Source organism: Anopheles arabiensis, chromosome 2 (assembly GCF_016920715.1).
Source record: "Anopheles arabiensis isolate DONGOLA chromosome 2, AaraD3, whole genome shotgun sequence".
NCBI classification, from domain to species: Eukaryota; Metazoa; Arthropoda; class Insecta; order Diptera; family Culicidae; genus Anopheles; species Anopheles arabiensis.
In genome coordinates, this window is record NC_053517.1 from 32,938,381 (window position 1) to 32,951,881 (window position 13,501).

At 48.0% G+C, this 13,501-nt stretch overlaps 1 protein-coding gene across 16 annotated transcripts in view; it reads left to right on the plus strand.

The window, feature by feature from the left end:
- Positions 1–13,501, plus strand: part of LOC120898864 — a 36,849-nt gene that overhangs the window by 7,334 nt on the left and 16,014 nt on the right. For 12 of the 16 annotated variants that reach the window (XR_005738709.1, XM_040305291.1, XM_040305300.1 and 9 more), the window contains exons 2-4: positions 9,521–10,084; positions 10,326–10,525; positions 11,154–13,448. Coding sequence is in view for 15 of the 16 variants with exons in the window: in XM_040305291.1 (XP_040161225.1) it covers positions 9,930–10,084; positions 10,326–10,525; positions 11,154–13,448 (2,650 nt within the window). In the remaining variant the exon portion in view is untranslated. Of the gene's footprint in view, positions 1–7,240; positions 7,775–8,825; positions 9,030–9,050; positions 9,411–9,520; positions 10,085–10,325; positions 10,526–11,153; positions 13,449–13,501 lie in introns of those variants that run through there. The other 4 variants (XM_040305290.1, XM_040305293.1, XM_040305292.1 and 1 more) reach the window with 4 other exon arrangements.

Sequence of the window (13,501 nt, forward strand, 5' to 3'; positions counted from 1 at the left end):
ACAGAAGGAAAAGTCGCTTTTCCTCTTTGTCATAGTTCAGATGAACTTTTTGGTGTCGATGCTACGATAGTATACGGTTGATAACACAAAACATGGACCCATTGACAAATAAATTACCATCAACTACTCACACTCAATGTGCTTTCGAATGAAGAGGAATGCTAAAAGGTTTGCTTGCGAAAAGAGGAAAAAAAAACAGCTTAAACATAATTTATCATTGGAATGAACTATACCAGGGAAAAGCAACTGTTTGGAGCTTGATCGATCAAAATCATGAAAATTAATCATTTCTTTGATTTAAATCAAATTAATCGGTCAATTTTGGAATTCTTTGTATCCTGCATTAGTGGATAGCTTATGCGACACAATCATTTCCACTGGGGAAACAAGCTGAAGCAACCAACAGTTTGCCCATCCCTGGTTAAAAACGGCGTTCGAGTCATGGAGGAGATCGCTAGAAATTGAGACGCTTTCTGCATCGACCCAAACCCGTTGTACTCGGCCATCCTTGAAGAAACTGCATCAAGGGTGACTCTCCTTCTCCTCCCGCTATACTGTTTGCGGATCGTACCATTATGTACCTCCCCCTGATGAGAGCGTCTGTGATAACTATATACATCCGACGGGGCTATGTAGCTCGGAGTGCACCCGGGTGTTCGGTCTCTTGCTCAACCCGTCGTCGTCGTGCCTTATCAGTGCCCTACACATGCCGAGCGAAACCGGGTCGGTCCCTTTTAAGCTTCGAGCTTCGTTCCATTTCAACAGTGTGCACCCACCCACCCTAATGTACACCGGGTCCTTCAAGCAGCAGATCCCTTTTGGAACCTTTGCCGTCTCTCTCACCCGGTGTTGTTGGGTGTTTCAGTTCCGGCTCAATTCAGTTTGGTCCGCATTTGTGAAAAGCAATTTTCCAAGCAATGCATCCAACCAGATGATGTAACGGGTCAAGGGGGTGGAGTATGTTAACGGAAGCTCATTTATTCTCGCCCGCTTTTGCAAACTGCCAACTTACGCCGTGCTCAATCAGAGGGAAGACCGTTTCTCCGGGAAGAATATTTTCGTAAGAAAAATGATGTGAATCGTGATGAAATGTTTCTTACTATAAAACAGATTGATAACATAATGATAACATTAAGCGAATTGTTATTCGAATTGGAAAACGTAGCAATTAAAGAATGGCTTAACTGGGTACAGGTTGCACCGGATTTGGTATTAAAGTTCGATTTGATCTATAAAGCATTTTTCCACTTTCCATTCCAGTAGTTTTTAGTTATTTGTTATTTTTTCTATGTGTGTCTATGATGCGCCAATGAACAGAAAATAGCTGCCACTTTCTAAATAGATCTTTTGTCTTTGTAATATTTGTGTTCGAGAAAATCACATGCGAACTGAATTCCTCTGAAGAACTCAATAAGGACTCCTGGTAAAGGAAAAGTTCTCTTATTTAAACCCGTTCATAAATAAGTTTGCAGATATTTGTGTGCAAGTGGAACACAGTGGAGTGCTTTGGTTCATTTTATGAGCGTTTAACAATCCTGTTCCGCAATTGCATCAGCTTACTTTGGAACGTCATTCGCTTTGCCCAAATATCCACATATCCACATATCGATGGCATTTCCCCTTGCGAGGGTGGGCATCTCGTACGGGAGAAGCTTTTTTTGAAGAAGAATTTCTTATCAACGGAACAGTGAAAAAATGCACACACAAAAAGCAAACACAGTGCTTTTCTCCAGTGAGTTCGGTTGGCAGAAACTCATTTCGGAAGCGTGTGTTTGCCCAAAGCGAAAGTTCTTGCACACGCTGCGACGGCGAAGGCGACGATACCGGAGCACTACGGATTCTACCGGGTTTTCTACTTAACCCCTTCTTCCCGGGGGCGGACGGAACGGCAAATATTGAGGCTGTGACTTGCTCTCCAGCTTGCCGATACCGGATATTGGAGCACATTTTTATCGCATTTTATCGCAAACGGAGGCAACACAGCTCTCTCTCTCTCTCTCTCTCTCTCTCTCTCTCTCTCTCTCTCTCGCTGCGCTTCTCGCTGAGGTAGTTAGGTGGTGGTTGATGGTAAAATTATTTGCTGATGAAATTTTGCAAATCCTCCACTAACCCTACACTTGTCTTTTGCAGCGAATGCCGCCCGCACGTGTGTTTGTTTTTTCGTGTGCTCTCCTTCGCTATTTGATAGTCTGTGGGTGGGGATCTGTTTGTGTGTGTGTGTGTGTGTGTGTGAATATGTGCGTGGTAGCTTAAACGCTACTAATCCTACTTTTCCAGTTTGGGTGTTCTGCTGTTGTGTGCACAAATCGATGCGATAAAATGAGCAACGTTGACATGTAATAATGATGCAAACTTCAGCAAACTTGAGCACAACAAATGGGCAATGAATTGACTTCGCTGGTGCTGTTGTTCAAAAAAAGAATAGCGTTTCTTGCGTTTCAACTGACACAGTGGAAAGCTGTGTGAATGTCGTGGTCTGTGATTGATGTAATCTGTTTTAGGGTTATTCCTGCTGTGTTTTTTGTTCACGAATCAATAATACATTACTCTAACTGGTTCGTAACGTCCGTAAATGTATTGTACAATTCGTATAGAAATGTAGTAAAAGATTAGTGTTGATTATGTTCAAACTTTAAACATTCTGATCTTGATAGGTTTAGGCATTACATGGTTTTAAAGGGTCAAACATATTGTTAAATCTATGTAACTGTGACGGTGCACATTTTCTATAAATGGAATAATGTACTTTTACAGTACTTAACAAGAACTTTTATCAATATTGCATGTATTTTTCAATCTGTATTATTTTATTTAATGTACTGTTTTATTTATTTTTATGACACAAGGTGAACTTTTGCTTGCTTAAACTAATTAAAGCTAACTAAAACCACCAACGATGCCGTAAATAATACAACTTATTTGCCAAAAGGGAAAAATGAAGCTTTGAAAAAGTATCAATCATTGGGGCCCTTCACGATTCTAGTTTTATATGGAGTTTGACAGTTGGAGACTAAAATCATGTTAAAAAAATCCATACAAAACCACACACAAAACTAGTCTGCAATTTTCAGTCTAGATTATTCTAGCCTCATAGCTAGAATCAGATTCGAGTACCTGCTCGAAAAATGGCAAAACAAGGTGGTGTTTACATTTATCCCAAGGTGCATTAAAGAGATCTGGTGATGGAATCCAGAATTAAAGTGTATGTAGTCCAGGTGGTCTCATAGCATGGTTTTATAACCATATTCTGACGTCTCTTTTTGCAAGGATTTGCGAACTTTTTTTGCTCAAACAGGCTTTTTGGTAGCTTGACGAATATACAAAACATTCTTAAAATCATCATTTAGAAGCAGAAGCGTTAAAAATCAGCCTTCTAAATACATACACTTTGGGATAAGCCCATCTTTATACTATACCCACTTTGATCCGCTGCTCGAAAACTGCTATACAATGCAAACAGCTGACAGGCTGAAATTTCAGCCTACGATCTAGAAACGGAAAGGGGTCCATTATCGGAAAATTCTGAAAAACGAATTATTTATTTATATCACCGAGATGAAAGTTGGAGATGAATTGAAGAGGAAAATTACACCAAAGTATACATGCATACTTTAAAGAAAACTAAACATTAAAAACGCACAAACCATATTGCTGCAGGCGAACAACTGGCAAACGATTCCCTTTGTAAGCTTTCGCAACAATTTATAATGAACTCCGCACGGTTGGCAACATCTGCTAATCGAATGCAGCCATCTAGATCATCTATTTTTCACGATTTGTGCTCCACTTTCGCAGCGATTCGCACTACAACAGTAGTCGGTCTATTTGACCCTGCCCTGGCGGCACACTACCAGGGCTTGGCCACACTCTCCGAGCTGGAGCTGAGAACGCATGCAGAGGAGAAGGAGAAGAGAGTTGCTCTCGCTTTACGATACCGTTCAACTGCTCCACCAGGACCGCCCCTTCGTAGAAAAGTGGCACCGGGTGGGGAAGCTAAAAGGAAGAACGCTTCGAATTGTTTATCTGTTTGTTGTTTGTCTGTCGGGGCCCGGAGAGATGGCCTTGGTCGGCTGGTTGGCTCGCTGGAAGCCAATCCGACCAACCGCACGGCACGGCTCACGGAGCAACATTTGCTACGTTTTGCTTCTGGTGAGCTGCTGGTTGCTGGTGCTGGTCGCGCTCTGCCTTTGCTGAAAAACCTCAAAACAGTTGCGCGAATCGCGTATCCTTCAGCTACATCACTCTTGTGGCTCTAGTGCGTGTGTGTGCATGCTGTGGCTTGAACGACGAGCAAACCGTGCACGAGAAGGCAGTGCGCGTAGGCAGTGTGGAAAGGCGTTATTTTGTTTAAAATGTCTGGCCCAGCACAGCGACGAGATTGTGACCGAGATGTTGTGCGCTCCGATCGTGCTCCGATGGGGGGCAAAATAGGAAAATAATTAATGTCCCGCGGGTGGTTTGTGGTGTCGAGATGACTTTACTCTTCCCCACCTCCCCATTCCGATCAGCGGAACCATGTTTACATAACGCACAGACGTTTGTTCGTTGCCTGTCCCTGCCGCAGCGTTTGAAAACGTTAATTGGAATTGAAATTGACGACGCCCACGTGCACGGTGGGTGCCGGTTGGGTGTTTTTGATCACTTTTGTTTGTCTCTCAAAATTTCAAGAAAGCCTTACAGGGTTTTCCAGAAGTTCTCATAGCTGTGGGACACTTTGTTGGATCCTTCTTACTTGAAATGAGCTTATTGTAACGGGAATTGGACTCTATAGCACTCTCGTTTAACAAATCCAATAGGAATTTTCATGGAGCCTTCCAATGAGGGTGCCATAGAGTACAATTTCCATCATACGTAGTTCACTTACCATAAGAAAGAGTCAAGGAAGTGTCCCACAACTATGAGAACCCCTGGAAAACCCTGTATAGATTCAGTTATGTTTATAATAATTACTGGCTCAAAAAGCACTGCGGTTCTTCAGTTTTTCATCTACAAGTGCACATTTTCCTTCTTACCGCGGCTGACTGATACGTAAGGGCGATCATTACAGTTACGAGTAGACCCGTCCATCAGTGTGTTTGGAGTGTTTGTTTCGTTTCATCTTTTCTCTTTTCTGTTCATTTCGTTTCATTTGCCCATCCAGGCGTCCGCCCGCACTGGGCCAGCCTCACGATACCATTAAAACAGATGCTCATGCGTGAAATAAAGTAATATCATAAAAGAAGGCGAAACCAAAATTCACAACACAAAAACCAATACCAAAAGGGGAAACTGGCGACCCCAACGGGTGGCTGTGGTGGGCGGTGGTGGGAGGCGTGTGCTCGTCGCGCGTGAAGCTGTTTGCATGTGATGCTCACGCGTCACTAATGACATCGGCATTGGGCTTCCTGCCAGACGCGCAACGGCAAAATAGGAGGGCAAGGGTGGCAAAATTAAATCACTTCACCAAACACCACCACACCACACGGGGTTTCGGAGTTCTCAATAGAGAGCGTGAAAAGAGAGCTGGGATGGGAGGGGGGGGGGGGCTTCATCATTATGCAATAGGAAATTTTTAACTTCACGCAAATGTGTACCACCAGCAGCAGGGTGTGTGTGTGTCTGTGTGATCGTGACAAATGAGGACAAATCATAAGCGCCTGCTTGTGGGTGGCTTCCCGTATGCTCGCAGAGAGCCCTACAAAACCGGTTCGGTTAATGATGTTTTAATGAGGGAACAATATTGTTCATAATATATGAAGCGATGGTACGTTTGTGTGTGTGTGTGCAATGGTCGCGATGTAGGTTTCTGTTGTTCTCGATGCTGATGATTTGTTCAACAGTATTGCTTATTTTAGGAAACTCAGCCATCCTTTTCAACTAACCCAAATCGACTAATTATCGTTACCACAATTTAGGTAACCAGATCGTCTAACAATTACATATCGATGCCGACCATTCTCATACAACCGCAATGAAAAAATAGGGCACTTTGCCAGAAAACTTTCCAGTGTGTATGTGTGTGTGCCTTCTAACCCTTCGTTTTGTTCCATCTACAGCTGCCTCTTGTGTGAATAATTGAATTTAATTATCATTTCATAATAATCCTCACTCGATGGGGCGCTATTGAAAAGGGAAACCTCCCCCCAATTTCCACCCAATCGGCGGTAAAATTAAGCTGCAAAACAATTCAATGTGGCACTTTAAGCTTCTCGTTTTCCGGAAAGGGTAAGGGGTTTGGTGAAAGTTTTCCCATTGAGTTTTAATTCAATTCTAGGGCTGCTGGAAGCTACCGCGATGGAGACGCATGGTACTTCATCGCGAGTAGGCGTTACACGCACTCTAAATGGCTGGATTTCGTTGTGTGAAATGTGATAAAATACCTTATAATTTTAGATTTATTTGAAAATTTAACAAATATTGATACTGTTCGAAGTGTTTTGGTATACAGTGGCTCGGAAACATCACAACAAACAGCTTTAAACTAAAAAACACACCGCGACGCTGTTCAGCACCCGCAACATTACACCCACCATCATTACGATTAAATTGCGTTTTAAAATCACGTCTCTACTTTGTAATGCACGGCCGCAATGAACGATATTCAAAACGCTCGGACGATCGCAAAGAGGCGCGAGACACATTCAGCATCCTTTTTGTTGTCGCACACACGGTGTTTTTTTTCTTTCTCTTGTTGGCACACTGTCCATTGAACTCGGCTGCATTGCGTTCGCCGTACGAGGACGCGGGAGGGGTGAAAAATGTGGTGTGAGTAGCGGGGGCAAAACGATGAGTTGAGAGTGTTGTTTTTACGGTGTTTGTGTTTCAATTCGTCCCTGAAAAAAGCACAGGCCAATCAAGAGTCTGCTTTGTTCGTCTTAGTTAGCCATCCAATATGCCTTACATTGTATACATGTATGGAATGACTGTTGCTCAAAACTAAAACAGAGTATGGGTTTTTTCACAATTACTTGATTAGGAGATAGGATAAGAGGCGTTGAGTTAAATATGAAACTACAAAAGAATTAATAAAAATAATTTAAAAAAAAAACATTTCAGCTCACATTTGTGCTCTTCCGCTTCTGCATTGTAGTCCCTCTCAATCGTGAGCATTCCAACACATAAAATCAGATTTTGTATTTTTTCTGCATTTTTCAAACACGAACGACTTTTTGCTTGCTTGATCGTCTCTCATAGGCCTGTCGAAAAGTGTCTTACATGCACAGCACTACGTACGTGCCGACACGAAAAACGTCTCTAGAGCACTAAGTAAGTGTGCGTGATAGAACACTGAACCGCTCGCCGCTGCACTCTCTCTCTCTCTTCTGCTTTCTTTGACAAATATTTGTCTCTCACCCCGTGGCGCCTCCATTCGATAGTGTTTTTCGTGTTTTGCTCTTGTTCTTGTTGTTTAATTTTACGCTCCCGCTTTACGTTTTGTGAGGAAAATGAGCGACCATTTCTCACAGCGACCGCATTGTCGCTCACGGCACTCACAAGTTGATCGTTTGATCGTTCGCCGTCTCATCGTTGCCCCCTTACGCGACGCCTTACGCATGACGACGAGCAGCAGCAGCAGCAGCAGCTGCTGTGTGTGTGATGGAGACGAACCCACTCGCGCACCGTTCGGAAATCTCTCTCAACACAAATGTCCCACCAGTTGTGTGCGCACTACGCCAGCAGTGGTACAAGTTTTTTCCACCGCTCCACACAATCAGTTCGAACTGTGTTGCGGCTCGTTAGCACGCTTCACGCGCGCGCGCGCCTTGTGTCAGTCAGTGCCGGTTATCAGCCGTAGGTAATGGGGGTTTTCAGTGGACCAGTGGTAGTGTTAGCGTTACCGATCATTATGTTACGCTTCCGTGCTTAGTGTGGAAGGAGATATGCGGCACCAAAAATGCGACTTTGCTGCTCAGCTGGTAGAGCATTGGTGAAAATTTGCGTGTCTATGCACACGCCATTTTCGCTTCTCCAAGCACACCTGCCCCGTTTGCTCCCGTGCGCCGCTGGATGGGTGGGACGGATGGGACAGGGAAATGAACACGCTCCCATGATGGCGGTCCAACCGACCGTAGATCGCAAAATGGCGGATCTGGCGGATGTGTTTGTTGCCTCTTGTTGCAAAATGAAAATATTTCGGTCCTCCGTGTGTCGCACACACTCTCTCTCGCGCGCGCGTTCGGGGGTTTTGTGTTTTCTTTTCCTTTATTTTTATTTTTTTCTCTCTTTCTCTCTTCTGGTTTTCGTTGGTTAATCCAAACCCACTTTTCCGTGGACACACTCTGGTGCTGTGTGCACATGCCAAAGAGTCTGTGTCTGTGTGGCTTTTGGGGATTGGGGATGCGGAGCGCTGGTGTTCGTTAGTTCGCATCTGCAGTTGCGAGGATGCCTTAGGGTGAATGTCACAACCGTTTCGTTTGTGCGTGTGCGTGTGCCGTCCATAGTGTTTGAATGGGAGGGAGGCGGGGGCCTGTGATTTCGTCGCGTTTTGCGATGCGAGCAAAGTGGACGAGCAGCGGAGACAGAAGGGCCCAGGAGAGGTATGGCGGTTTAGGCAACTGCCAACTGAGGCCAACATTTGGAGATGCTCGTCTGTAACGTCGCGGCGGCGCGACGGTCGGTCACGCAAAAGCTTTCGACGGCGAAGCCGACAAAACCAATCTATTTATACCGTACTTAGTAACACACAGCGGCACACGCGGCGGCCCGCTCTGCATACATTTGGCCATCGATAGCATCGTTCTCGGCCGGTGGGAATTTAATGGCAAGCCTAGTAGTTGTGGGGACTTTTTTTTCATCATTCGCTTTCGAAAACTTTTTCGACCGTGGTGCTGCTGTAGAAGGTGAAGTTGAAATAGTTTGGGGGAAGGATTGTCAACCATAAACGAGTTATTAGATCGATCGTATGCAGTGAAATGGAAAGTGAGTGTGACGAGCCACAACGGCACAGCAAGAAGATTCGGTCGGTCGGAATCAAGAATCGAACTGCCAATCGATAAGTGTCTGCTCCGGCAGCCCAACCCGAGTTCGAGTGACAGAACTGTGTGGCAGAGGTTAGTAGTGAGTTTGTCCTTGCCCCGGCTGCAGACGGACCTTCATACGGTTAAGTGTGTGCGTGTGTTTGTATGTGTTACATAGAAGTGAATGTGCAAGATCATTCAAGGACCTAACAAAGTGCGTATAATACGGAATTAGAGAGAGAAATTGTTTAAGAAAAACGCCAAACCTTGCCTTGGTGAAAGTTGGTTCATTCTGAGACGTTCCTAAAAATGTTCACGAGTAAAATTAAAATGCAAATTGTGAAAAAAAACAGTGAAAAGTGTAGCTAAAACGGTACAGTTTGAATAAAAAGTGAAAAATAGACTGACGAGAAAGTGCAAAGATTGTTTTAACGGAAACAATCGTACATAGTGAATAGTTGAATACTTTGTAGAGTTACGTTATCTTATTTCTCTAGTCTATTATTAACCGTTTTTTAGACATTTACCTTGTGTTCTGTACGCGGATTTTAAAACTAAATCATCTTTTCTTGTCCATTTTGCAGATTTTAGCACTAAGAAAACGGGAACCGCTTAACTAAAGAACGTGAAATTTGTACATTGTTTGTTTGCCTGTCCTGTATACAAGCGTTCCTTCCTTCCGTACGGTGTGTGGCCTGATATTTATGAAACAGAACGCAACGCCACACGCTGTAGTGTTTTCTCGCCACCGTCGCCGAAAATTTCGCATAAAAAACCACAATTAGGTAGTGGTGGAAGCTGTACCACGCAATACCACGGCGAAAGAGGAGTGCGGGAGCGGAAAAATTGTGCACGTTTCCTACCGTAATAACGTGTGTGCGCGCGTGTGTTTGAATGTGTGTAAAGTGTGTGGCGTGACTGTGTTAGTGGGTGTGATTTATAGAGACTGAAAACTCACAGCAGCAAACAACACACACACACACTCGCAACAAAATGGTGATAGGCGAGCAGGTGGAAGGTGGCGAGGCGATGCCTCCCTCGCCCCAACAGTTCCCGCCACAGAAGGCCACGATAGAGAACATCATGAGCGGCATAGAGAACACCGGTGCGGTCAAGATGAACAATCATAGGAAAAAGCTGCGCCAGAGGTTAGTACCGACCGAGGGGAGCAAGCAATCAAGTTTTTCCTCCATTTTTTGTTGTTTTTTTTTTTGGGAAAAAACTTCCTATTCACGACACTGAAACTAAAACCAAAAAAAAGTTGTTCAAACCATTCGCCGAACGGTGGATTTAATTAAAGTTTTGGAAGGGGAAGGGGCCTGCTTTTATTTGCAATTTAATGTTTTCTGTATGGTTCGTTTCACATGCCCTCTCTCTCTCTTACGCCAGATTTGACATAATAAAAAAGCTCGGCCAGGGCACGTACGGTAAGGTGCAGCTCGGCATCAACAAGGAAACGGGACAGGAGGTGGCCATCAAGACGATCAAGAAGAGCAAGATAGAAACGGAAGCAGATCTCATTCGGATACGGCGCGAGGTACAGATTATGAGCTCCGTCCAGCATCCCAACATAATACACATTTACGAAGGTACGTTTATGGTAAGGCAGGGCAGGGAGGGAGGGAGTAAACTATACGCAACGGCGACCCCCGCTGCTCCAATTATGATGGCGCGGAGGCCTCAGGGCAAATTGCATGAGCTCGAGACGAAAACACAATTAATTTTGCTCGGTACGTCGCCTACCCATTTACCCAGCGAGCAAAATTGGCAATACGCTGTGATTAGTACTGATAACGAGAAAGGGAGAGATAGAGGAGAAGATGATCTGAGATTTGCAAGAGTGAATAGAGCAGAGTTAAATTCTTCTTGTTGTCCTTGTGGATGAGTCACAGTCAGGCTTACGAGGAGATGTGGTCTCCGTTGGGAATCGAACACGTATGCGGCCTTGTAGCAGCCGGCTCGTCTATCCAATGGACTACTGGCCTGCCTCTTACAGAAGGCGTTATTAGGCCAAATAAAAGGCTGTTTGATGGTGGAAGATTCCGCTACAATGGGTGTTTTTCTTTAATGGGTAATTGTTGGATAATTTTGTGTATGACACTCGAGAGCTTCCACATATAGCGGCTTCCGATAAAGTTATTCCCTCTCCATCGCCTTTACATTAATGTTTTTTTTTTTCTGCTTCCATCTTCCAAATTCACCCCCTCTACTCGGCAGTATTTGAAAACCGCGAAAAGATGGTGCTAGTCATGGAGTTTGCGGCCGGGGGCGAGCTGTACGACTACCTGTCCGAGCGCAAGGTGCTGGCGGAGGAGGAAGCGCGCCGCATCTTTCGCCAGGTGTCGACCGCGATCTACTACTGCCACAAGCACAAAATTTGCCATCGCGACCTGAAGCTCGAGAACATCCTGCTGGACGAGCACGGCAACGCGAAGATCGCCGACTTCGGCCTGTCGAACGTGTTCGACGAGCAGCGGCTGCTGGCCACCTTCTGCGGGTCGCCGCTGTACGCGTCGCCCGAGATCGTCAAGGGCACGCCGTACCAGGGACCGGAGGTGGACTGCTGGTCCCTGGGCGTCCTGCTCTACACGCTCGTCTACGGCGCGATGCCGTTCGACGGTGCCAACTTCAAGCGGCTGGTGAAGCAGATCAGCCAGGGCGACTACTTCGAGCCGAAGAAGCCGTCCCGTGCGTCGCCGCTGATCCGCGAGATGCTGACCGTGTGTCCGTCGCACCGGGCCAACATCGAGCAGATCTGCAACCACTGGTGGGTGAACGAGGGCTACGAGGAGTCGTGTCTGGATCTGGCGGAAGAGCTCGCCAACCAGACGCCGGTCCGGCTGGATGTGCTGCTGTCGCTCGCGCCACCGTCGGTTACCGCCGACCAGCTGCTCGTTGGCAATGGGCAGGAGGACGCGAAGGCGAAGGATCGCATCCAGCGCAGCCACTCGATGGGTTCGATCGTCGAGATGGGCGGCACGGAGGCGGAACGGCGCATTCTCGATATGGTGGCGGCGGGCGGTGAGGCGGCCCTGATGCCGTCGCCCACGCGCACCATCACACCGGCAGAGGCGGCGACGGCGGCCGGTGTCGGCAGCCCGCAGGCCCAGACGAAGCGCAAGCTCGAGACGACGGTTTCGACGGAGAATGCAACAGGCGCGGTAAAGAAGAAGGATAAGGCGGACCCACCGTCCCCGGCCCAGGCCCGCATCCCTGAGGACATGGACGTGGAGGAAGCGGCCGTGGCGGGTACGCCAACGCAAGCAGCTGCAGACGAGCAGGCGGCCGAACCGGTCCAACCGACGGCGCAGGAGGAGGCCACCAAACCCACCGACTCGGCGGCACAACCGAACGAGAGCAAGTTCGAGGCGCAGGAAGTGCTGGAAGACCTGCAAAACCTGGAAAACATGTGCGACGAGCTGTTGCTGGAGGCGGCCCACACCCAACCACCGCCGTCCGAGGCCGGCGCAAACGGAGCCACCGAACCGCCACCCTCATCGCCGCCCGTCAAAACCGTTTCGAGCGTGCGGGCGAAGCTGGAAAAGCTGGAAAAGGGTGAAATCGGCGCGAAACCGGCCGTCCCGTCGTCGACCGCCCCCCTGCCCACGGTGCGCAAGGTGTTCGGCAAGAACAAAACGACCGATCTCACGACCGCCATCAACGAGGTGAACGCGCGGAAGGGCGAACCGGCACCGTTGGCCGGCAGTGCGCACCGTTCCGCCAGCAGCGTGGAGCGCAAGAACAGCCTGCCGGACGAGAGCCTGGCGCGGACGGCCGAACGGCGCAAGTCGCGCATCCTCGAGACGGCGGAAAAGTTCCAGCAGCTGAACCAGCAGCAGCCGGGCGGCGGGGATAAGTTTAAGAAGTTTGTCCTGCCGGGCGGCGGCGTACCGACCGTCGGCAACTACAAGAAGGAGTTCGAGCGCAAGACTGGGCTGAGCACGTCGTCGACCTTTACCAAACCGCCGGCCACCACCCCGCAGGGCGCGACCACCGGCGAAGGCGAGTCGGGCGGGTCGGCGCCAAGCACACCGCCTGCATTTGCCGGTTCGGCCAAGAATCTCGCAACCTACCAGCAGCAGCAGCAGCAGGGAACCGATTCGCCACCCCTGGCCGCGACCAAATCGGACGACGAGGTGAAGGAAAGCGATTCGAAGAGTTCTGTCGGCAGCTTCTCGCTGGAGGACGCGCGTCGCTCGATGGAGAACTCGATCGCGATGCTGAGCCGGGCGAAGCCGAACGACTCCGCACCGTCCACGCCGACCGCGATCGATCAACTGTGCGCGCGCACCGAGAGCGTCTCGATGATGGAGGACAGCGAGCGGGAGCGCAAGCTGAAGAATGCGCGCGAAATCATCGGCAACGCGATCCCGATCGGGCGGCTGCGCAAGCCGCCGATGCCGTTCGGTGCGAACGGCCGCTCGACGACCGGGACGCTCGGCATCAACAAGCCGTACCGCATAGGTTCGGAAACGCCCGAGCCGCGCTGCGACACGATGTCCATCCCGAGAAGTACGTGGTCGTCGTGTGTTACCTTACCCAGTACCATGGAGTAGATGTTATTT